This window comes from Tympanuchus pallidicinctus, unplaced genomic scaffold (genome assembly GCF_026119805.1).
Source record: "Tympanuchus pallidicinctus isolate F22 unplaced genomic scaffold, pur_lepc_1.0 scaffold5, whole genome shotgun sequence".
Lineage (NCBI taxonomy): Eukaryota > Metazoa > Chordata > Aves > Galliformes > Phasianidae > Tympanuchus > Tympanuchus pallidicinctus.
Window position 1 is genome coordinate 17,284,160 of NW_026294769.1, and position 26,368 is coordinate 17,310,527.

The 26,368-nt window shown below is 42.5% G+C and overlaps 1 protein-coding gene across 2 annotated transcripts in view; it reads left to right on the forward strand.

The window, feature by feature from the left end:
- Window positions 1-26,368, forward strand: part of TMEFF1 (transmembrane protein with EGF like and two follistatin like domains 1) — a 157,795-nt gene that overhangs the window by 16,856 nt on the left and 114,571 nt on the right. The window contains exon 1 of one of the 2 annotated variants that reach the window (XM_052704325.1): window positions 25,315-25,745. The exons of the other annotated variant lie outside the window; for it this stretch is intronic. Within the exon in view, the coding sequence (XP_052560285.1) occupies window positions 25,562-25,745 (184 nt within the window). The 5' untranslated portion in view covers window positions 25,315-25,561. Of the gene's footprint in view, window positions 1-25,314; window positions 25,746-26,368 lie in introns of those variants that run through there. 2 annotated transcript variants of the gene reach the window in all.

Below are 26,368 nucleotides of genomic sequence, written 5' to 3' on the forward strand. Positions count from 1 at the left end.
TTGCCTCTTTTTCTTCTTTTTCTTTTTTCTTTTTTCCTTTTCTGTGAGAGTATATAACTGAACATTTTTTACGTTCTCATTTATTTTTCATTATTTGCTATAGCATACCTTAACACTGACAGGTTTTCTTTAATTTCTCCTATTTATCTTTCTAAGCTCTATTTAACATAATCCATTGTGTCATTGCAACACAATAAATTTGGACTTGTCTTATTTCAGTGAACCAAGTAGAAGAAACTGAAGCACAGATTCACAAACCACAATCAGATCAGTTTTTACTTTGAAAATTTAAATATGTTGATTATGTTTATTGGCCAAACCACTGGTGATCTAGAGTAAGACTGGGCATATAGTACATAAACATCCATAGAAAACATATAAACTTCCTGGAAGTTTAACTAGTGAGACAAAAATTTGGAAGCTAAAATGATGGAAATGCAACCAGACTTCACAAATGTCGCTTAGAAAAGCAATCACACAGCTGCTATTTCTAGCAGGTCATATTCACGCCGTGACATTTGAAAAACTAAGTAGTAGTAATAATGAGAAACCTCTAGGTATACATCATTTGTAAGATATTTGGAAGCTGCTTAATAAGTAGCACCTTTACCCAGTCATTTGTAGAATCTCCTTCCCTCTTTCATTTCAAAGAAATCTCAAAATGCATCCAATGGATTTTTGTTCCCTTTTTTTTTGTTCTGTAGAAAACTTTTTAAACTGTGTCTGGAATTCTGCCCATGTGAGTAACCCACACATACATGTATAAAATATATATATGTCCATATAAAGAGATCAGCAGTTAAATAATCCACAGTATGCAAGTGAAAAAGCCCCTTATACTTCTGAGACTTGACAAATTTCTTTTCGGATAAGAACATGGTACTTTGTTCTCCTGTTCCTGAAAGAGACTCATAAATCTTGAGCAGTAATATTCATTGTCTTTGTACATAAGCACTTTTATTTTCTATAGCTATGAGCCTAATATTCCTGTCAGATAAGACAGATTGAGTGAAGGCTGTGGATAAGCAGAAAGTTTTCCCGGCACACCTGGACTCTTGGCCAGGGATCATTGGCAGCAGATCTCTATCATCACTGTCTCCACGGAAGAAATGCACTGCAGAGCATGGCATTTCCACCCCTGGGTGAAGTGGTTTGATTTCTTTCCATGAGCCAAATCTAAGGCCAAGTCTCCCCGATTTCCCTTCTGGAGTAATGTTTTATGGCTTCCTCGGGGCAGCAGTCCAGTGATTATTGGACTTTTTTTGATCTCCTGACAGGCTAAAGACTGGCATTGCTAAAAACTTGCACACTGTGTTGACCTTCATATTAATTATTGCTTACCATTCATATTGTTAACCACTATTACCCCTGCATAGGATAATATACTGCCTGTTAGCATCTGTCAATGGACTGCTGTTATAGTGGATATGCATTTGGCTGAAAGACATGGCTACATGGTTACTGAGAAGAAAAAAAAGTAGTAAGTTGCATATTCGTTATGTTCTCCCAAGATATCTATATTCCCTGTTTCGAAGCAAGAAAAAATGGTGTTGCTGAAGAGCAGCTCATTTCATCCCGTCTGTTCTGACAGAATATATGAGATGAGGAACGGCAGATGCAGGCAGGGTACAAAGAAAGTGCCATCGAATTCCTAAGTAGTTGCTGAAGAGAGTTTTGCATTTCAAATAGTTGAGCAAAAATTGAATAATCTCAGCTTCTTGTAGCATAGAAAGGGAAATTTATTTATCTAATTGTACCCTCCAAACACAGCTCTGTAAAAAACTGAAAAATAACCCGAATTAAGTCATTTTACAGAAATGAGTCTGCTATTCTGTAATATTTTCTGTGATATAATACTTAGAATGAAATTTGAAGAATGTAGTTTTTACTCAGTCTTGCTAAAAAAACAGGTGGACTCTGGAAGATGAATAAGCAAACATAGTCTGAAAGTATCTGAATTATATGGCTGTTATTTCTGTTCTTTAAAACTAGACATAAAAATAAATCAAAATGCTTCAGAATGAAGAAAGTAAGAAAAGTAAAGTTTAAGTAAAGTGGAGCATACGAATTTCAAAGCAGATGAGAACTGAGGTACAATAATCCAATCCTAACCAAATGCTGCATCAGAGATAAGATCCTGAAGAAGAAGATAAATGTTCTATTTGGAAAAGTCCAGAGGAGGTCACTAAAAGATTAATGAAAGTGATGCTTTAATGAACCTTTGTAAGAAGCGATGAACAGTGGTAACATAGAGAAATATCATTTAACTTAGCGGGAGCAGCCCTGGTAGCAGAGTACAGGGAAAGAACAGTGAGCTGCAGGTTGTGAGCAGCACCTCAGCTGTGCCTGTGTTGCTTGAAAGCTGAGACACAGCATATTCCACTCTTCACATGCTGTTTCACAGAAAAGCAAAACGGTCTCTGCTTTTGACTTGCTCTGGTGTTGCCTGCAGTCAGGAGATGGTTGTGTTTGTGGGTAGTGATACCTCATATTTTCTGTTATCAGAAGTTGGAACATAGATGCATTTGAGATTCTGGAAGAACTTAGTGTATCATTGAGTAACTATCAATTGTATATTCATGGAGTTTTGAAACAGATGATTTCCTTTTGCAAATTAATTTTTTGTCACTTCCATGTTTCACAACCCTGCAGTCTTTCTCCACTGCTTCTGGAGCTTTTGGCACTGATTACAGGAAACAGTAGTTGTATTTTAGACTTCTCCATCCTTTGTCCATCTGCTTCCTTCCCAACTCTCACCTACCCAGCACTCTGCCTTTTATATCTGCCTGTTCTAACCCTCTTTTCTTCAAGGATCTCACATACTTTGAAGCTGAGCAGAGACTGATGGAGGAGCCAGTGCAGGAATGGGCTCTCCTGGAGTCAGCTGCCATGTGCTTTCAAAGAATACAAGTGGAGAAAATGTTAAAATTTAAGCCAAAGATGAACTCATCCTAAATTTTACACAGCACGGTGCTCTGTTGTCTTTCCTAAGCTATTTCTCCCGCATTGTTTTTCACAGCTATTTCTCTCTGAGAACAACTGCAGTGGCAACAGGAAAAGGCAATTGCTTTTGACTTATTCTGGTGTTGCTCTTTTTTCTCTTCTTTGCTGCTGAGAGCAGCAACACAGAGGAGACAGAATGTGAGGTCTTCCCAGGCAAGATTATGGAAAGAAAGCATCTCCTGCACAATTTTTAGTGGGGCTGGGGAGCAATCTGGGTTGATTAGGGGACATAACATACCTACTTTTTCAACAGTGGTCTGTGTTCTCCCTTCCTGTGACAGAAGCACGTGGCAGTGCAGTGCTATAACCATGTTGTACACACATATTGCCGTGCCTGATCGTGATTAGGCAGATCAAAATCCCTTTGGCATTACAGGATAAACAGTAGGCATGACTTTACTTACTAAAATGTATGTGGAGTGTGATTTGCTATATTGCTACAGCATATCTGCAGCTTGAATCTCTGCTTCAGATTTGATTATTTTTCTTGACAAGCTTGACAGCAGTGATGAAAATCAAACAAGTATACGTGTGAGAGGAGAGAATCTGTATATAATAAGAAGAGTTTTAAAAAAGAAATATTGTGCATGTTCTCTATATTGAATAATGTAAAGAAAGCAGACTTGGTAAGCATTAAGAAACTAACAAAGCAGAACATAAAATGTGAAAGCAGAATATTTAAAAGTGACAAATGATATATTGTGGCCAACATAAGCACTGTTACTGATAAATGTCATTGAGTCAGAAAGTCCAGTAGGCTTTGAAAGAGAATTACAATTTTATTACCATGAAATAGGAGTATTATGGAAATGAAAAAAAGCATGGTTTATCATTTATGTAATTTCACTAGGAAGGAGGTATAGAACAGTATCCATTACTTAGTATGTACAGTACTTGACGACTAATGCTGCAACGTGGTAGGACCATCCTTGCTGTCTGCTGTAACTGAGCTATACCTGAGGTCCAACCCAAAGTGCACCAAAAATCAATAAAAAGACTTTCAGTGACTTCAGTATGCTTGGGATCAGTTAGTGCAGACATAAGGGAATGTCTCACGCTACCCTTGCCTCTGAAAGCTTGTCTGATTAACAGTTGGTTGCAAAGACCTCTCAGAAACAGCTGCAGCAGCTCAATTATAACCAAAATGCCTCTTGCTGTACAAACCACCAGTGTGATTTTACCCAGACCAGGACACAGCCCAGTGTTACTGCTGAGAGAGTAAAAAGCAGTTAGCTCTGACCTCTGACTGAGGGACCCAAGAAATAACCAAGGCTCAAAATCCATGAGCACATTCAAATGGATTCTTCTTTAGCATCCTCACATGTCTTTGTAAGAGCACATTTAAACCTTGGATGCAGCCAGCATTTGAGTCTCTGCTCTGCTAGTATCTTAGAAAACACCCTTGATCCCAGGAGCAGGCACTGGACAATATGCAGGGTGTCATAGAAAAATTCAATCTCCTACACAATTTCTTGCTGCTGACATTGTCAGAGTGTGAATGGAGTGCAGATGAAGAGAGATGTGTGTGTTTAGGTCGAGTTCCTTGCATTATAACTAATAATACCCTGCAGAACCAGGAAAGTCTGATTCAAGATGACTAAACTACCAAAAGAAACATGAAAATCTACCATTTCATCCTAGTCTGATCCAAGTTCTTCCCTAGCAATAGAAACTCAATCAAAAATTAGAGGGAAAGCCATAACACAAATATATGTGAAATATCCAAGATCTAGGAGTCCTTCAGTATCCACTATAGCCACATCCACACTCATTAGTGAATGCCAGAGCAGAGGCCTAAGGTTATCAGCATTGTTTGTTATGTGCTCCTTGCACATTTTTGGCCTCTGCCAGCGAGCTCTCTGCCAGCTGATGCCACACACTGAGGGACAGAAGTAGGAGGGGACACTTTTGGGAGGGGAGAAAGAATCATCTGGAAATGAAGCTTGCTGTGCCACTGGAGCTCACACAGCCAAAGAATGATCCTCAGCCCTGTTTTGAAATGCAGTGCACCAGGCTTATCAAGGGAAAATCTCTGTGAGAGTAGGTTTGCTGGTGCTAAGATATATCTGGTATACTAAAGTTTTTCTTCAAGAAATGAGCTTTGTGCTGCAGTTGTCAATGTAACACACGCTCTGTAATGATTAATGGCATCATTAGCAAACAAACATTGTGTTTTCTTGCTTGCCTTCGTTAGATTTATTTTACTGCTATGCTTAAGTCTTAGAAAAATTAGAGTGGTGTGAAAGTAGTAGCAAATGAGGGCTGGGCAATGCTGTCAGAATTTTCTCACCATTGTACAGACCTTCCGCTGCACCTTCCCATTGCCTCCAGAAAAGATTATGGCATTTATTGTCATATATATGAAATGAAGTGCAAGACAAAGCACTTTTAAATCTTCGTGCAGAATATTCTTGGGCACGGAGTTGATCAGATCAATCTATGTCCGTGACAGGGGCGGCAGGCCTCTGCCCTCCCCCCCCACCCCGGTCCCACAAAAAATGGGAAGGAAGGAAGGGAGGAAAAGAGCAGCGGCAACAATCTATGGAGGAAAACTTATTTTACTATAATATTGGAATACAAAATAACACAATATATACAATTTAATTGAAATTAAGATGAGTAAATCAGACAAGATGAGAGAGAGAGTTCCCGGGACCGATTCAAACCTGAAGAGCTTGGAACGGCTAGGAAAGCACCCTCCAGCATCCACTGCCAGGCAGCAAGAGAGCGCCCCCCCCACCCGGAAGGGCCAGATCCCGTGACTGCTGTAATGTACAGGGATAGGTAGCTGGGATTGGGGCAGTGACACTTTAATGCCCCGTACACTACATGATGTTTTGATGTGGAATAGTGAAAACATAAAAAAAAGAACAAAAACAAAAACATAGAACCATGACAAGGAAACACACAAGGCCTGCCCATAATTTCTAAGAAAAACAAACGCTCAAAGAAGGGTAAGAAAGTCACAGAAATGTGTGCTATTTAACTGCTACATTCTGAGAAATTAGTTTCTGTCCTCTCATGTCCTAAATGAAACTCTCAGTATTAGATCCCAGACTGAAGTCTACATTACTACAGAAGACCATGGATTTGCATATAAGGTAAAAAGCAACAACAACAACAACAAAAAGACAAAACAGATCAAAAGCAAATAAAAGCAAAGAAAACAGTATCTTTTTCATGAGTGAAAAAAATGTTCAAAATTTTCCATTTGCCATCAGTGGAAGAATGAAGCAATGAGAGGAGCTATATTTGTTTATTGAAATGTTTAAACAGTTGTTTTGTAGTTTCATTAAGCTGGCTGTCTGGGTTGTCTTTTTTTTTTTTAATCATTTAGTACAGGGAGACAAAATATTCTTTATTTTCACACGCACAGAAAAATTTGTAATGTCCATATACACTATCAGGACTCTCATTTTGAAAGCAATGAGTTCAGCATGCTGTGAGTTTTAATAAAACCATTATTGCTGGCTTCTCAGCTCTCAAGTGAATATTGTTTTTCTTTTAAAATGTTAGTAACAACATTTTTATTATGAAGGCACTCCTTCTTTAAAGTATGACTATTATGCTCCACAAATCAGAAATATTCGGTGCCATTTCTCATACAACTGCAGCTGTGGAGACTGAAAGGGACATGGCCTGCAGAAGTGCCAGTACTTTCTGAAGGACTCAGACTCGGTCAAGGCTAGAACCCACCATCAAACATACTGATGCAGTGCACAAGCTGCACACAATTTGCTGGTGTTCATGGTATTTCAGACACCTCACTTCCAAGTAGAGATGTCTATAAGACCCTCACTTCCATATACTGTACTTTCCTTCTTTGAAAATATTCAAAAGCAGAACACCTTTTTGTATCAAAGTGCCATAGAAAGAGCATGTTGTGCAGCCTCTTTTACTCAAATCCTCAGGGAACAACACAAATGCAGAAGACAGCTGGAAGAGCAAAGTCCAGCTCCCTGCTTTGACTGACAGAGCTATGGGCAGGATGGATGCTGTTGCTACATAGGGTTTTGCTGACAGTTGTGGGAAGCAGCAGCTACACCCTTGGGCGAGGAGATTACAGGTCCAGAAACAATTTACTGAAGGATAAGAAGTTATCAGGCAACAACTGCTCTGCGACAGCAATGCTTGTTCGCATTACCTGCTGGTAAACAGAAAGTGGTTCACCTCCAAGTGAAAGCATCTCACATTTTCTATGGGCTAGGAGTGCACCCCTGGGCAGTTACCGGGATACATTTTCGTTACGTGTCTACACAGCTCTCTTCATTGTCAAACCAAATTATCATGCACCACATGTCTGGTAAAATCAGGTACCATATTTAATCTTAAAAACTCACTTCCTCTCTTTTACCAATTACCAGAGATGGGTCTGAAAGTAGAAACTAGAACAATTCACAGAAACGAAAACAATTTTCTGGTCCAACAGCCAGAAGAATGATGTGGATTACCTCTAAGGAGTGACACGGAAAAGAAATGGCCTAACTGCGTGTGAAACAGTTTGCAGGATCAATCCAAATTACCAGTGTAGCTGCACGCTATACGTAACTCTGGTACTAATTACCAGCTGAGCTCTGAGAAACTAGACTTTTGATACACGTGGCTGAAATGGCAGTCGGTAACAATCTGTGCACCTAAGCGATATCCTATCCTGTAGTTAAGTCCTGAGTTTCACAACTGCAGAAAAAAGCAAACCAATGAAATCCATTAGAGGGCACTTATTTCTCTTGCTGTACGCAGGCACTAACAATTGATTCTGATCACTTATATTTCAATAATAGAGAAATGAGATTTTTCATATTCTTCATACTTAGTTCTTGCCCGCTTAGTTGGATTTCATTTAGGAAGTATGTGAAATGCTAGCTCTTATTGCTGACCAATTGGCTACCATCAAAATTTAGCCTTAGATATCAATAATCTTTTTTCACTTTTTGCTCAGTTTGGACTAACTTCTCATTTGTTAAGATGAAGTCTCATACACTGTTAGCAGTAGCTACAGTAATGTACTCTCTGCGCGTAGCTACAAGTGCTTGATTACTTCCCTGAATATGGAATACTTCCGTGGAGTTTTTTCTTAGTTCACAGAAAGCCCTAAATATATCCATACTGTTGGAAGAAATGGATCGTTTTAAACAGGACACGGAAGAGATTGTTCGTACAATGTCTCATATGTCAGTCCACAGAAAATTTCAGAACTGTTTACCTGCACTGAACACAGAGATGACTGACATTCCATATCCAGTGAAAAAAGGCACACTAATCTATGCAGAATTATACACAAATATCAATTTCTGAGGCAGGAAGATGGAAATAGCTAAAGAAAACAGTACTTCATATGACCTAAATCCCACAGAAGCCTATATAACTTTCTTAAAGTATATGCATGAACTGACAGTAGATTTATTATAATATTGTATGTCACATAAGACACAAAATCCAGATGGTTTGCTTTCTTTGATCTAAAATGTTAAAACTGATGATGACTCATACAAAAGCACTATAATTTTTCACACTCAGCGCTGAGGATTCAGAGTATCCAACCAATATAAAAGCTGGATTTCCAGCATAGCTGCAACACTGTCAAGTATAAAGTAAGCAAACAGATGCAAACAATTTTGTGCATGTGGTAAACAAAATCTGACTGAATCCTCTGAGGCCTTGGAACAAGGGCAGCAATTGCCACCTGCATGCTGTTTACTTGTGGAACTGTGAGATGCAGAAAATCCAGATGTATTTCATAAAGAGAGGACAACCAGTGGCTTCCCTGGGGTCCTCCTGATATACTGAGAAATTGGGGTGGGCTGGGCATACAAATGGGTGCTGGAGGGGCTTGGTGTTTGTCAGTTGCTGAGCATTTGGTGAGCACTCCATGCTCTACCTTGGCCAGCTTTCAGTCACGTCCATGCAGTTCCAGCGTAGGAATTGCTCTTGAATTTTTCACCAAGCCACAAATAGTGTGTCAACCACAACTGATCTCTCCTGTCATGAAAGAATGGAAAGAGCCTGTCTAAAGTTCTTTTTTTTTTTTTTTTTTCTGCAAACTGTCTGATTTCACCAAGAGCTTTTGCAAGCTTTTCTTCCCTTAAGTTTTCTAAGATTTTTAATGTGTTTATTCAGGCTTTGTTAATATCATCAATAACAAACACTAAACCTTTTGACTGAACTACAGTTAGAAAAATTCAAAATGTTCTTTATTTCATAACAAAACACTTCAGGTGCTCTGCACTACTGGAGCTTGGATTGTTCAGAGTGCCTATATTTCTAGTCATAGGCTCAAGAGAGCACCCAACCTCAACTCAGGTTGCTAGACAGCACATGACTCAGTTCTCAGCTTCATAATTTCTCTGGTTACCTCTCTGTACTCAAAAAGGGATGCCTTCTGGTTCTGATGGGTTGATCTGCCAGGCACTCACCCAGCTGCTCTGTCCTGATCCCCCACCTAACAGGACAGGGGGAGAAAACATGTTGAGTTGCTTGTAGTTAGAGACAAGGCAAGGGAGATCACTCACCAATTACAGTCATGGGCAAAACAGGATCAACTTGCAAAAGATTCATTTGACTTATTGTCAGTTAAAATGGATTTGGATGGTAAGAAACAAAGACAAGAGATGAAACACCTTCCCATTACTACCACCTTCTTTCCAGGCTCAGCTTCAGCCCTTAATTCCCAGCTCCTCTGCCTCCCTCTCTATGAGCTGCAGAGGGGTAGTGGGGAATGAAGGCTGTGGTCAGACCATAGCATCTCTTCTACGCCCCTCCTGCCTTCTCACGCTTTCTCCCTACTCCAGCATGAGTCCTCTCTAAGGCTGCAATCCTTCAGATTAAACCTGCTTTAGTGTTGGCTCTTCAAGGGCTCTATCTAGTTCCTTGGGAAAAAATCCACCTGCTCTGTCATGGTGTCCTTCAAGGGCTACAGAGTGATCTCAACTCAACCATGGGCTGCAAAGGGATCTCTGCTCCTCTGCCTGGGAAAAAATCCACCTGCTCTGTCATGGTGTCCTTCAAGGGCTACAGAGTGATCTCAACTCAACCATGGGCTGCAAAGGGATCTCTGCTCCTCTGCCTGAAGCAATTCCTTTCCTCCTTCACCTTTCACCTTGGAGACTTGTGGGGCTGTTTTTCCCTCTTCGTCCTGGCTGTCAAGTAGCATTTTGCCCTTTCTTCTCTGGTCTTTCCCCAAGGCATTCTCTTCTTGGCAGTGGGGCTCACCCATTCCCTGTGGTGGGGCCATTGGGCCCAGCATAGGGCAGCCCTGGCTTCACCCCTCAGAGGAGCTCAGCAGCCCTGAGCACCCACATTCACACATCAGTATTTCAAATTCTTCGGTCTTGCTGTAAGTCATGAATTATAGCTCAAGAATATACAAGATATACAAAACTCAAGATAAGTTACCTTTACATGGGTATTAAGTAACATATACAGCCCCCTACATATGATCCTGTTAGAATTCAGAACTGCACAGGAAAGCCAAATCTTGAATGCTTTGACAGAAGACAGTAGAAATGTTTACATTTATGTCATAGCCTGACAGTTTGAAAAGACAGTCAATATGTGGGGAAAAAGATGAAGGATCACTCTGGACATCAGCAGAGTTTTGTCATCCTATAGGTATCTTGTCAAAATGGAGAACGGATTTTTCATGTCCATGTGATAATGTACTACCCAAAAAAGTAAGCAGATCAAAGTCTGACTCAAACAAGATTCTGCTGCCGTGAAGGGAGGTCTGCTGCACTATGGCAGTTGCAAGCAACGCTATTCAAAAACCCTGAAAGGGCGAAACACCCCAAAAGTTGTTAAAAAAAAAAAAAAATCAGTTTCTGCCTGAAATGCTTTTCCATCATTTTTCAGCTGCTGAAATAAAAGGCTGTGGTGCCTTTTCTCCCTCTTTTCACAAAGCATCACCATAAGGTAAATAATGGGTAGACATCAGCATGTGAATGCAACAGGAACAACTGGAAAAGTTAACCTGCAGAGAGAGCAAATGCTAAAAACAGGAGCCAATAATCCAGGAAGATACCGTCCAGGCAACTGGAAAAATATGTGTCTATATAGATTATGTGTGGCTGTTTCTCTGTTATCAAGGCCCTTTAGAGAATGTATCTGCTAATGTTTTTGTAATGCAACTAATTATAAGTAGATCACATAGGTATTTTTCTAATTAGCATCAGAGATTGATCATTTCTGTCTGGGTTGAGTCTGTATGACTTCCTTTAGGCCAGAGCTCAGGCTAAAAGATACTGCGATAGTTATCTCAAATTTGAAGAAATATTTGGCTACTGCTGTACCATGCTTCAATTTCCAGACGCTGGGCTTTGATTTTAACAGAAACATGATGATCAGGCCTAATAGAACATCTTTTTAGAAGGTAAATCAATAGTACTGTGCTACGTAATTCTAAATTACAAGGTGATCAATAAGAGTGCTTGAGTTAACAGTGCTCTGTAAGCTCATAGCAGTGCTCCATCCTGTTCCTACTATTCTCTCAAAAGCAGGGAGTAAAGCTCAGGAGTTTGCCATTAGCTTTCCTTGGGTTCACACACTGCACTATCAATAAATGCTCAATAAATAAAGCAAATTTCAGACTGATATCTTCTATGATATAGTGTTGACTTGTAAGCACCAGCAGCTCTTCTCTTCTGTTCCCTACTTCTACTCTGCAGCTCCCGGGCACTCCAGTTCACCTGGGGAATAGCAGCAGTGCTCTGCTGCCATAGTTCTTTGCTCAGTATTGCATTTTCATTATCTTCCTCCTGGAAACACAGCTCCCTGCAGAGGAAAGAACAGCAAAGTTCCCTGTAGAGAAAGAACACCTTTCAGATACAGAAAATCAAGCCATTTATTCTCTGTTGAGTGCATCTACATTACTGCTTTAGACTGGATTAGATATGCAATCCTAGAGTGCATTTCTCTATCATCTTTAATGACTATTCACGCTTCAGAGGGGTCCCAAGCTTAAGAAGATGATTCCTTCTGGAGCTGCATAAAGGCAGTTTTCTGGCATTTTAAGGGGTTTTGCTGGTGTTTCAGGTTGGATGAAAAAACTGTGTGGAAAATGCCAGGGCCTGAAAAAAATAATTTGCCCTTTTCTGGCTTTAATTAAGAAAAAAAAAAAAAAAAAAAGAGAATGTCTTTCAAAGCCAACTCTGGCACCAGAGTGTAAATCATGGAGAAACAATGGTTCTTTAAATACTGCTGCAAGACATTTTAATGGAAAATTCTGGTTATCTTAAATACAGGTCTCACCACTTTTACCTATCATGCAGAGTTTAAAAATAATGCAACACGGCTTGCTGATTCACTTCAAAAGAAAAAGCTACTGTGCTGAAAGCCTAATTGGAACATTACCACCCAGAATAAATTAATATAGCATAGTTAGGAACAATTGAAAGGTGGTGGGAAGACGCTATAATAGAAGTTGCACTTCTATGCTAGTTAGAACAGTCTTCGTCACAACTTTATTTTAAGTAAATGAAGCAATCTCTAAGCACTACATTTTCTAGAAGAGTTCAGTGAGCCATCAACACTTAGACATCAGAAAGCTGGACAAGTTTCCCACAGAGCCCTGATCTGAAAACTTCTGGGTCCTTTGCTCTTTAGAGCATGAGGGTCTCCTGGGTTTCAAAGCATTTGGAATTGTTCTTAAAATATTGCCAAACATAGTTCCAGTCCAAGGGCTTAACTCCTAGAGTCATTCCTATATTTTCTTCTACCTACTCTTCTACAATGAGGTTTTCTGGAGCAGTTTATGTATTAGTATGTAGAGTGTACTCAGTGACTGCCTGCATACACATTAGTTAGCAGATCCTTGGACAAGGGATGATGTTGATGGGTGTAGCATGATATCTCCAAAGGCACCAATGCTTTTTTTCTAGATGAGGCTGGCCTTTTGTATCTCACAAGTAAACAAATTTTTAGTTATGTCTTAGAGCCTACGTATAACAAGCGCCTATTTTTGTGTCTTATGACATTTCTCTTAATTTCATATTACATTTCCTTTGTCTAACTACATCTAGAGTAATTAGACAAAATTTAGTAGTGTGGAAAAGATTATCTATTCCCTAACAAAGCACTCTTTGTAATTTGAAATACCAACATTATGCTATTGTACTGCTGTATGGTTTTATTTCTCTCCTCTAGTGAAAAAATGCCTTTTCAACATTAGTAATTCATGTGCATTTCTCTAGTCATAAAAACAAGAGCTTTTGGAACCAAAAATAAAGATTAATTTATTAATTATTTATCTCAATTCTAATCCTTTCTTGTTTAGACATCTTACACATCATTCCTCCAAGAAAGCACAAATTAAAAAGAGACTTTTAAAAATTTCTCTCACAGTAATCTTCGGAAAAATAGAAGCAAATCAACGGTACTGTTTTCTTCCTGGCTGTTCAGGTGCATATGACAGAATTAGATAGGGCTGTTAGTAATGTATCACGGGTATCTGTAAACTCTTTTCAACTAAACTTCTAAATACCTAAGGGAAATTGAGATTTTTTTCAAGTAGGTAATTGCAGCATCTTTTTGAAAAGCAAAAAGCCAAGTCCACATAGCAGATTCTTGGGTGCAGATTCTGAAAAATGAAATAATGTGGAAAAATAAAATAATGCAGAAAATATCTGCCACCAAGACAGTGATATTTTTCTAGTGCTTATCACCTACAGGACTCAGTCTGCAAATTACAAACATACACAGCAACACATGCTCACATGCACTGTGCTGGTTATCATCACAATGACTACAACGTTTTTCACAGTTCAATGTCTTTCATTTTAATCTTAAACTGAAATACATCAAGGATGTGACAAATCCTGATTTGTCAGAACTGGAGGCTCTGTCAAGCACCAGTTGCAGTGCCTCTTGCTGTGCCAGCCTTGCTATGGCTGGCATCTCAGTCAGTCTGTCAAGCTGCCCTTCAAGGAGCTTTCAAACTCTGCTCTGCTCCAAAAAAAAAAAAAGGCCTGCATGGCAGATGAGGCTTCCTCTTCCTTCCTAGACCACCATCTGTCTTGCAGAGAGAGTTTTTAGAAAGGCAGTGGAGGATCTGGCTTCAGCTGCTCTGGATAATGCAGGTTTCCAGCAGGCAAAGAGAAGTTGGGTTCTGAGCCTGCCTGGCGGTGCACAGTGGGAGGAAAGCAACACCAAACCCACCCCTCAGACGTGTGCCTTGATCTGTCCTTTTTGGTTCTCTGGGTGGCAAGCCTGCCTTCTTTCATATCTGGAGAGGCACGACCTCAACATATGGGTCTTACCCTGAAAGAGGATGTATAGACTGGAATGAAGAATGGAAAGCATCCTAGTGGGGTGGGAGCTTCATATGTGAAGAGGCTATGAACAAGGGCATACACACTCAGGAAATCAAATTAAAGCACCCCAATTCTTAGTGTAAGAACACTGTGTTTGCTCCTTGATTACACTGACTGTATTTTGGCACTGTATGTACAGGAAGACAAAGACACTTCTGTGGAAATCTTTGAGCAATATCTTCCTTATCCACAGCTGGTGCAAGCCAGATGCATAGCTGGGATACTGGAACAAATACATTTATCTGGAAAACATACTTTCCTGCATACTAAAATGTATTTCCAAGTAATGTCTGTAAGTGATACAGATGTTGCACATTTCAAACACCTCAAGCCTTTGAAGACATAAAAATAGATTTTTAAAAATGCAATATCTCCTTTCGCTCAATTTAAAACATTATGCTGAATAAACAAAAACATTTCTTATCCCAAGAATGCAGCCTTGAAAGTGTATTACATCTTATCTTCATTACTGCAGATTCATTTAAATGTTATTTTAAAAAGGAGTTATTTCAGTTCTACTGGTCACTAATCAATGAGAGATTAAAAGATGCTCCATAACATTCATCTCAGCTGATAAAAGCAAGGTTTTTCTCATTTCCCCTCAGCCTTCACATGAAAGTTCATTGCATGCAGATTGAAATTCAGAACACAGTCCAGAACCAGTTCTCTTTCCCTCAGCAGCAATCCTATTGTCAATCTCCACACGACATTCAGAATCATGTTGTGCTATTCCAGAAGGAATATAAATATCCAGAGCTGTGTCAACAATAAGACCACTACATATTATGCTACCGGGCATAGAAAGTGCTTTGGTAAAAAAAACGCCTTTTTAGCACAATGCCTGCGGTTTTTGCAGCCCTTGATGCAATTCAATTTTTCCCTTTGTAATAGCAAAGAGTATAGCAAGTTCAGGATCTTGTGAAGTAATACTCCTTTCATCCTCTCAAACCTCAGTAGCATACATGACCTGATGAAGAACAAAGGGATTAATGATACTCTGAAAGTTAACTATGACTCACGTCGGCATCCACAAAATCATGTCTTTCACAGACAGGAGATGTAATAAAATAAAAATAACATTTAATTGCATCTCTTAGGACTGAACAATAATCATATAATATCTGCATTTCCCTCTATGTGAGACGTAGTATATCTCACTTAAAGGTTTTAGTCAGTGCTTTCATACTGATTGATATACACCAGCCAATTAAGCCTGCTCCCCACTTAAAAGCAATTAGTGCCACTTCCCAACACAAGACCCATATCCCAGGGCAGAAAGAAGTACTTCTTTGAACCTTGCAGCTTCAGAAGCATTTGTGATACAGACATAAGTTCCATACAGGAAAATTGTGTGTAATTGATACTATCCTCCAAAACCTACTGAATCTGCATTGTCCTGCTTCCTGCATTTTCTACCACATTTCCTACCACCTTTTCTAACCACAGCTACTAATAGGACAAGGGGGGAGGATTTTCAACTAAAATAAAGTAGATTAAGATTGGATGTTGGGGAAATTTTTCACTGAGGCTGTGGTCAGACTCTGGGCAGAGACTGCCCAGAGAAGCTGTGGTGCCCCATTCCTGGAGGTGCTCAAGGCCAGGTTGGATGGGGCCCTGGGCAGCTGAGCTGCTGGGGGCCAGCCCTGCCCATGGCACAGGGTACAGCTGGGTAGGCACTGAGGTCCTTTCCAACCCAACAAGCTTTTCTATGATAAAATATAAAGCAATGCTTCTTCAAAAGCATGAACAAACCCTGAATGTTGAATATGTTTGCACCAGCTATGTCCTTCTGAAAAGGACAAGGTGGGTTCTTACACTCAGGCAAATGTTCAAGATGCTGGGACATGTTAGAAGACACAAGGTCTGTGCTCACATGAGGTGGCAGAGCAGGTGAGAGAAGTAAAGGCCTGTGGCCTGCCTGTGGCAAGAAAACCTTTGTTGTAGAGCCTCATCACCAGAACACCACTGCTTGTGGGGTATTCTGTGAAGGCAGCTTGATCTTTAATCAGGAAGTACTTCTTATCTGCCAGGAGCAGGTGGTCTTTGAGGAAATTTGAGCACTACATCTTTCTAGGGGAAAAAAAATAAAATTTGTTGAGAGGGAATTGGGGTAGGTGGCATGGACACATGCAATCGAATCATATGATTGCACTAAATCAAATGATCTGTGCTACAGGCAGAAAGTTACGTTCATTTGCTGTTCTGCCAGGTAGAAATTTCACTACTGATATTAAGGGACTACTTATTAAATCACTTTGTCAAGAAGCTTGAAGCTGAATTCATACACTTACAGTGGAAGGAACAACTTTTTTACTGTGAGAGTAACAGAGCGTTGTCACAGGCTGCCCAGAGAGTTGTGGGGTCTCCTTCTCTGGAGATGCTCAAAATCCACCTAGACACCTACCTGTGTAACCTGCTGTAGGGAACCTGCTTTAGCACATGGTTGGACTTGACAATCTCCAAATGTCCCTTCCAACCCCTATGATTCTGATTCTGTGAAATGCTTGGTTCAGATAGAAATTTACTAAGGCAAGCAAACCAATGTGAAGTCAACTTTCAACTCTTTAAAAGGGTAGATAATAACAAGACAAGGAGAAATGGTTTTAAGTTGAAAGAGGGAAGATTTAGGTTGGATATCAGGGGGAAGAGAGAGTGGTGAGGTGCTGGAACAGGCTGCCCAGAGAGGTTGTGGATGCCCCATCCCTGGAGGCGCTTGAGGCCAGGCCGGATGGGGCCCTGGGCAGCCCAGTCTAGTGTTAAATGGGGAGGTTGGCGGCCCTGCCCATGGCAGGGAGGTTGGAGCTTGATGATCCCTTGAGGTCCCTCCAACCCAAGCCATTCTATGATGATTCTATGATTCATCCTGGTTCACTGTAAAACCACTATTAGCTGTCTGGCAAGAGTGCCATATTTCCAGGTGTGCCCTCACCAAGGGGCACTAACGCTCACTCATTAGATGGCATCATAGCTCATCACAAACAGGTCTTGTTCTTACATTGAAAACTTCCAGGAAATAGACAGGAATGCAGAGCAGGAGAGCTGATGCTGTGGCCAGTTTAAATCCCTCATAGCCTCATATTTCTTGATACAAATGTAATCATATTAGACAAGTTCCTATGGAAATTTATTCATTTGCCTTCATTATCCACCAAAGGAGATTTCACAAGGTTCTGGAAATCCAATAAACCTCCATTTATAAGTCATGGCTTGCAAATACTTAGTGATGTGCTCCACTGCAAAAAGCATATTACTATGTTAATGGGCACACACTGGGCTTCCATGAGATTTGGAAATTCTTTCCGAATTTTTGTGGGGAAACAAGATAAGAGTATGTTATCATTTAAGAATGTCATTATTCCAGACCTAATCTCTCATTAACCTGAGCATGCATTAAGTTAGAGCTGGCACCTTGCCTAATTCTTATTTTATAAGCTGCAATTGTGGTGCATGTTAAAAAAAAAATACGCAACTTTACTGTCCTGCGTTATCCTTGGCGATTATTTTTTTTTCTATTTGTGTAGTTTCATATTAACATAAAGATAATGTAATTGCTTCTGTGCTTATAAACATTATGTATAATGTGGTGCAAGAACAACATAATCAATTTCTTTTGTGTAAAACATCATTAAAACAACTAAGAAAATGAAGGTTGGGCAGTTTGGTAATAGAACAAGCCGGACAAATATAGCCATAGATAAGAATGCAGTTTTGTAACAATAGAAATCAACTTGCAAATAGTTAATGTTTTGAAAAGTTATGCAAAATTAGAGAGTGAGAACAGCAGAAGGCTGGAGAAAATTAGACTGGGAAATGCAATGCAATATAGCAATAAAGAAAAGCTTATGCAATTCTGAATTACACGCTGTCACAGCAGAGGGAGGTAATATTCCCTTTCTGTACGTCTTCAGTGGGCTGACAAGTAGTATGCTGCATTCGCCTGTGTGCTTCTGCAACAGAAACTAAAACAAAATAAAACTGAAATTACAGAGCCCCTCGACAAAAATGTTTGAGAATATTTTACTATATAACATACTGTCATTGGAGACAGCTAAATGCAGCATAACTCATGTCACTCTTTAGTCTGCTTTTACAGTTTGATTAAGAATTGCAGATAACAGCATGAAGGGTTTTCTCAAAGCAAGGGGCATAATTGGCAACTCATAATACTCAAAAAACCCTAAATACCCATTTGATTAAGAATACAGAAAGCTGTTGGGACAGTAAAGCCCAGGTTCAGTGGAATATTTGTATTTTCACATTTGAAGATGCCAAAAGCTGGAAGAGGAACTAGAAATCTGCATTGTTTTATGCATACAGTAGCAACTGCAGAACTGAACAATGTGTGACCTTCCTGGTACCCCTAGGAGCATATACTGTTGCTGTGTTGTGAATTATCTGCAGTCTAGATAGGATTCACTGGGGTCCACATTCATGAAGAACTGAAACAGTCCAATCAGTAAGAGACAAAAGCATTTATCAACATCTGGAAATCACTTTCACTGATCAGCAGTTACAGTCTGGCAATATCTTTTCGAAAGAAAAAGGTGCCAACAAATTAGAAGGAACAGAGAAAATGGTACATTAATTAATTAATTAATTCATGTGTTGAAGAATTGATCAAGGAGGAAAGAATAAAAGACCTGAATATGTGAAGTCACTAAATGACAGCTCATATTTTATTGTAGAAGCCAAAGAAGGAGAAAAATTGTTTGGAATGGACAAGGGAGAATCAATAATGCATGTGCAGTGACAGTGCAAGGTGGGCACACCTAAGGGGCAAATGTATTTTTTCCCTGGCAGTCTTTGCAGCTTCCATTGCTGCTCATGACACTTCTCAGAATAAAGGCATTGGTGTCAGGAGGAACTAAAATGTGAAGGAAAATCACGTGTTTGAAACTGGGTTTTGAAGGATAAACACTTTGTTTTGAAGAATCCTTTGCGTCCCATGACTATTGCTGAAAAAATAACACAAAGTAACCCACATGTAGAAAGAAACCCCAATAACCTCTTTGTGTCTCAGCTTTCCCAGCTGCAGAATGGGCTCAGTAGTATTTCTTGGTTCACATGAGGATGCTGTGACAGCAAATTCAATGACACGTGTGGGCCAGCAGGCCAGTGTGGGAACAAGGACTTGTTACATTAGGGGTGAGGTGAAATAAGAGTGACAAGATATGAGAAGAAATGTATCTCTAGCATGGTTCTTAAAAATCATCTTGTTGACCCAGATGGGTTTTTGGTGAACTCCTCAAGCTGAAAAAAAAAAGAAAAGAAAAGAAATTCTGGGGAATGAGATGCAACGCAACTGCAAGAGAAAAAGATCTGGCACCAAGGAGAATGGAAATATGAAAAGCAGAAAATTAGGGAAGAAAAAATATGTAGGTAAACATCTGAAATATTAGGGGAAGAAAAGGGAAATAGAGAGAAGAAATACAGGAGAGAAGTATAAGAAGCAGTACAGAGTAACACAGCAAACCAAGAGCTTCCGAAGAACAACTAACCTGGAGACGCTGCTGCCTCAGAATTTGGTGAGGCACTGGCACAGCTTTGTGCATTGGAAAAGGAACATGGGAATTAGATGGGAGATCTGCAGAATGTCCAATATCCCACAGTCAGTGTCTCTTGTCCCAGAGCCACAATTAGCTTAAATGGGATGGGACTGGCTTTGTGAGGTGTTTGATATCTGAATTTCTTGATCAAGGTTCTGGGTCAAGAGTTGGACCGAACAGAAGTTTAACCAGGACAAGTACTGCTCTGAGGCCAGTATAGACATAGAGGAGTGAGAAAGCACTCTGCTGAATGTGCTTTCAGTTCAGTAAGGATCTTCCAATCAAGGAAACTTCACCAAACTGGTGTTGGCATGGCAGCATGTGCTAAGACAAACCTGTGTGGATGGATTCCCATGTGTTACATAGAGACCCCACCCTATACTGTGGACCACATGCTGGATTACTGAAGCACACAGGAATAATGCAGAGAAAATAGTACTGAAAAATAATTTTTACCTGAATCCATTGAAGTATGAAGTTCAATAGCTGATTAACTACATACGGCACTAAATGGCATAACCTCTTCATCCTTGTTTTGATTTTGCACTCATTTTACATTCTCAGAATGCAGTGAGATCAAAATACTGAACATTCTTTTGGTTTTCAAGTTGTGAGTGTAGGTGTCAGTTACAATTTTGGGCATCGAGGAAGAGCAGAAAAAAAATGTGGACAAATGAATGGTTTCAACTATTGGACAAACTGAGCGTTTTTAATGAAATTCAATAATGAAACAGTTTGCATGACGGTACTGCTGTGTCTTGAGGCTGACTCCAGATTTGGTTAGACAGCAAGGTCTTCGGTTCAGGATAAGAGGCAGTGGGCACAAAGCGAAACACAGGAGTTGAGATCCGAACATCGGGAAATGGTGTTTTGCTGTCTGGATGAGCAAGCATTGGCACAGGCTGCCCGGAGGCTGTGGGTTCTCCTCCTCAGGGATCTCCAGACCTCCTGGCCATGGGCCTGGGCACCCTACTCTGGGCAGCCCTGCTGGAGCAGGGGTGGGACCTGATGGGCCCAGAGGGCTCTGCCCTCCTCAGCCCTGCTGGGACTCTGTAAACACAATTAATTTACACTATGTTAACGTTTTTTATGTCTTCTTCACAAATACAGGAGCTGGATTTTTTTATTTTTGCTAAGAGTGAAACTTGGGATTTGTAAGTACAATTTTCCGACACAAAGATTGGTAAGGACAGGATTTTAATGTCTCATGCACTGGGGTGGATGGGGCTTCAGACAACAGTATAACAATTTCAGTAAATTACAGATCTCTGTTCCACATATTGTAGCCTAAGATGAAATAAACCGGTGCCATCACAACTAAATGTATCTATACTGACTAGACCTGACACATAGGCATAAAGCAGAGTGATGCAACAGCAACAGGAACTCTGTGGTAGCTATAACTTGACACAGCAAGAACCTTGTGGTAAGGACCAGGATGTAAGTTAGTTTATAGCAATGTTGCGGTTATGTAGACCATAGGACGAGCCAAAGGTGAAAAGTACACTGGGAAGCCTTCATGAGGAAGACTTGAAGACCCCTGCCCACAACCACCAGGGAGCAGCATGCATGCGTGTGGAGGTGGAACGAATTATAATGACTTCCTCAAACTAATTGGAATATTATGATGAGTTCTCAGAATTGTTTAAGCAAGCTCAGCCCACCGTTTATGTAATCCAATGCAAATGTAGATGTTGGTGTGTGAGTTAGGAAGAATTATCTCCCTCATACCTGGCACCATAATAAACATACCTGCTTTATAACCTTACGTGGGTTATTGAGGTTGATTCCACATGTCAATACTTTTTTCCAGATCTCTAGCAAATGCGACCTCCCTCACCGGTCTGGCAGTTTCTCTCTGCTCTTGCATATTCCCTGCTTCCATTTGGTTGTGCATCTTCCTTCTTAATATTACTGGAGAAAAAGAAGGGAGAGTAGAAGTGCTACATGTACCAGCAGCAAACTGAAAAACTGCTGTTTGTGTTCAGGAGCTTGCGGAGGATGACAATTTTAGACAATCTGTGGAGCTTTCTCCTTTTGCAGGAGAGCAGTTGGAGTTGAGCAGAAGTTGAATTATTGTATAATTGCAATAAAGTCATATTTACGTGCCAAAGATGAAAGGTACCAAATGCGTCAGAGAAGAAATACCAGAGCTGTCATTTCTATGGTGTGGCATTCCCTCAGCCTGAAATTTGTATTGCGAAAGCAGCTTGTTCAAACTCTTCTAGAACTCTTTTACTTTGGTTGGCAGGAAAGTGTTTAGATTTTTTAGTGCTTTTTGGGTTTGGGATTTTTTTTTTTTTTAAACATATATATCAGAGAACAGAATAAGAATGAATACCCAGCTGGCACAGTGTGAATTTGCCGATCAAGTGTGACTGTATCACTCACTTAAAGCTGAGCTAAAGAGGTCTCCAGACAGATAGCACAACTCAGGCATGGCTTTTCTAGCCTTTATCCCAGGAGTCCGGAAAAAAAGCAACAGCAACAACAACAACAAAAACAAAACAAAACACCCAAGCTACCAAAAAACCACAAACCTCATGAGATTTACTTACAGTCTGTGTGGACTTGCTAAAAGCTTTCATGTGATGCCACACAGGGATTGCCTAGTTAAGCTGAAAAAGATGGGAAACTGAAACAAAGCTGCAAATTCAGCTGGGATTTCACTGCAAATGACAACATGCAGCCCTGGAAGGGGAACGTGTAAACTGGGAAAAGTCGCTATTACTGTTTCTTAAAGTTTGTCCTGGGACCAAGAGTTTTAATTTGCATGTATTTGCATAAACATGAAAGCCGGAGTGCTCTGGGCAGGACTGTCAGGACAAATGAGATTCAGAACATCTCCAAGATAGCATAGAACCACAGAATCAATAGGGCTGGAAAAAAACCTCTAAGGTCATTAAGCCCAACCCATCCCCACCATGCCCACTACCCGTGTCCCTCTGTACCACAGCCACATGGTTCTTCAGCATCTCCAGGGACATCTCCACCACCTCCCTGGACATCCTTTCTGAGAAGAAATTTTTCTTAATATCCAACCTGAACCTCCCCTGGTGCAATTTGAGGCCATTCCCTCTTGTTCTATCACTGCCACCTGGAAGAAGAGGCCAACCCTGTCTTGCTACCACCTCCTTTCAGGTGATTGTAGAGAGGATAAGGTCTCCCCTGAGCCTCCTCTTCTCCAGACTGATCAATACCAGTTCTTCCAGCTCCCCATAAGATTTTGCTCCAGACTTCTCACAGCTTCATTGCCCATCTCAGAACACATTCCCATGGCCTCCATGTCTTTCTTGTATTGAGAGGCCCAAAACTGAGCACAGTATTGAGGTGTGGGCTCACTAGAGGTGAGTACAGAGGGATATCATCTTCCTGCTCCTGCTGGCTGCACTGTTTCTGACACAAGCCAGGATGCCATTGGCGCAGCAATCCAGCCTATCCACATCCCTCTGTAGAGCCTTCCTACCCTCAGGCAGGTCAACACTTTTTCCCAGTTTGGTGTCATCTCCGAACTTACTGAGGGTGCACCCAATCCCTTTGTCCCTGGTTATTAATAAAGATATTAAATGGAACACTACTTGTGTTCCATTTAATATGTTCCATTTAATATTGTGTTCCCAATCCCTGGGGAACACTACTTGTGATTGGTCACCAGCTGGATCTAACAAACTCCATTCATCACCACTCTCTGGGCTTGGCCTTCCAGTAACTACATCCTGTTGGGAACTGGAAGGACAAAAAATGAGATGAAATTCAATAACAGAAAAAATAAGGTCATGCACTTAGACATTTATAAAAAGCATTTTTATTACAGACTGTGAATGACAGACAAGGAGAAGTAGTCGCCTGTATTAGTTGCTCACAGCATGATCCCAGAACATCGCTGTGATTTGGGCATATGCAAAGCATACTACCTGTATGAAGAAAAAGTTGTCTTGGGAGACACTGGAGAAACTTCATCCATTGCAATAATCTGTGAAAAAAAATGTTGTATTTCATGTCAGCTGTGTGTGGAAGAAAGCTGAATTGAAACTGTGTCTGGGACTCTTGGTCCCAGAATTATAGGAGACCAAGAATAGTGGTAGGACAAAGGAGTGGTTTTAAACTGAGACAGAGGAGGTTAAGGTTGGATATTAGGAGGAAGTTTTTCATACAGAGGGTGGTGACACACTGGAGCAGGTTGCCCAAGAAGATTGTGGATGCCCCATCCCTGGAGGCATTCAAGGCCAGGCTGGATGTGGCTCTGGGCAGCCTGGTCTGGTGGTTGGCAACCCTGCACATAGCAGGGGGGTTGAAACTCGATGATCATTGTGGTCCTTTTCAACACAGGCCATTCTATGATTCTATGATAGCAGTAAAAAAAAAAAAAAAAAAAGTGCTAGCCTTAAAACACGAGTTCTGTGCCAGCCCCACAGCCTAATGATCCAAGGGGTTTATCCACTTAGCAGAGCAGATTGCAGCACACAGACATCTGAGCAAGCTTTAACTAACCTCGCTCGGCGCCTGGTGCCAGCAGAGCAGGTTAACGTGTTGCACCTCACTGAGGAGCGGGGGTCTGCTGACATCTGGCATCACAGCGAACAAAGGGAGCGAATAATTACAGAAAAACGTTTACATGGCAGGGGCAGTCGGCACTGAGCTCCGTGTATGCTGGAAGGAAACAGCTCTTTCAGTTTTAATGGTCCAGGACGCAGCTCGTCATCACATTTAAGAAGACAACAGCCTGACTTCCTTGCACCCACGGCTATGTTTGTGATCTTACTTGGGGCTGCTCTGATGGCAGGCTACGCTCAGGTCCCACCACACAGGTCTTGGGGCAAGAAGGCGGCGTGCAGCAGTAGCAGCAACAGAGAGAAATGGTCAGCTCTGCTCCCACAGAGGGATGCTTTGCACAGAAGGATAAAAAACTTGCATACAGTATAAGTGACAGCGGAAAAAAAACACACCATGTTGAAGGCACAGATACTGTCTGCGCTTTCCCTATGTAAAAATGGTGACGGTGCTGTCAGTTCGCTGTCAGTTCACCCCCAACTTTCAGCAAGGCACTGAGCCGGCTCTTGGGATACCCGTCCTGCGCTGCCGGCCGCCGAGCATCCCCTCGCAGGTGACCGGGGAAAAAAAACCAACACAGGCGGTTAAAAGCTCTGGGTTACGAGTCCCTGACCCGACCCCAACCCATTGGCTTGGAACGTCCCCGCCAAGCGAACGGGGCTCCGCACTCCGCCGTTGCCCCACGGCTCGCAGCGAAGCGCTCCGGCCGCTCCCCGCGGTGGGACCGCAGCCGTCCTCCCCCCGCCTCCCGCGTAGCCCCTAGCTCCCCTCGGCCGGGGGAGGGGGCTGCCGTCACGTGTGCCGCTCGCTCCTTCCTCCCCCTCCCCCCCTTCTTCTTTCCCTCCTCCTCCTCCTCCTCCTCCTCCTCCCCCTGCGCGGCGGCGGCAGCGCACCGCCGGGCTCCGCTCCCTTTGTTGCAGGCGGAGCGGCGGGCGCCGCGCACAAAGGAGCGCGGCCGGGGTACCGCTCCCGAGTCCCGCAACGCCCTGCTCGGCCCTGCCCGGCCCTGCCCGGCGGCGGCAGCTCCCCGCGGGGATGCTGAAGGTGCGCTCCGGCGCGGCGGAGAAAGGACGGTCCCGCCCGGGCGGCGCCGCGGGCTCCGCTTGAGGCTGCGGGCCCTGCCGCCGCCATCCCGCCGCTCCCCCGCCGCCCCTCGCCATGGTGGCGGAGAGCCCGGCCGCCGCCCGGCCGCCGCCGCGAGCGGGACCCCCGCGGGGGCTGTGCTGCGCCTCGGCCCTGCTGCTGCTCGCCCTCTCGGCGCTGCCCGCCGCCCGCGCCTCTCACCCGCTGGCCGCCGGCGAGTGCCAGGGCGGCGGCAAAGGGAAAGGCGGCAACTGCTCAGGTAAAGCCCCGCGCCGCCCTGCCCACGCGTGCACGTGGGGGAGCGGAGCGGCGCGGAGGAAAACAAAGGGGAGACGCTGCCCCGGGGGCTCCGCTGGGCGCTGCGCGGGGCGAGGGACGGGCGGCCGAGAGCCGCTGGGATGGGGCTGGCTCCGTGCATGGTTAGATAGATAGACAGACAGATAGACAGATGGAGAGATGCTGGCGCGGTGCGATTTCAGCGCGTTGGTTCGGCGTGACAGCAGCGCATCATCGTGCATCGTGAGGGATATGGCCGTTTGTAAAGCGGGGCAAAGTAAATACCGTATGAAGTTTCCGTTTCGCTAGCAGGGCACGTTTCTCCCCTCCAGCCCCTCCTGGTGAGGGCAGGTCGTCCTCTTTCCCCCACTCCGAAGCGCCGCTCCCCACAAAGGACCGACGCTCCGTGCCTTCTCGAGGCGATGAACGGCTCCGTGCCTCCCGCCCCATTGTGTGCAGCGGACGCGGAACTGAGCCCAGGCACGGGGAGCTCCGTCCTCGAGGCTCCGGACCGCAGCCGTGACAAAGTGAGGAACAAACCTCACCGCCGCCCGCACTCGGTGTGCTTATTTGGTCTGAATTCATCCGGTTTGGTGGTCCGCGCGT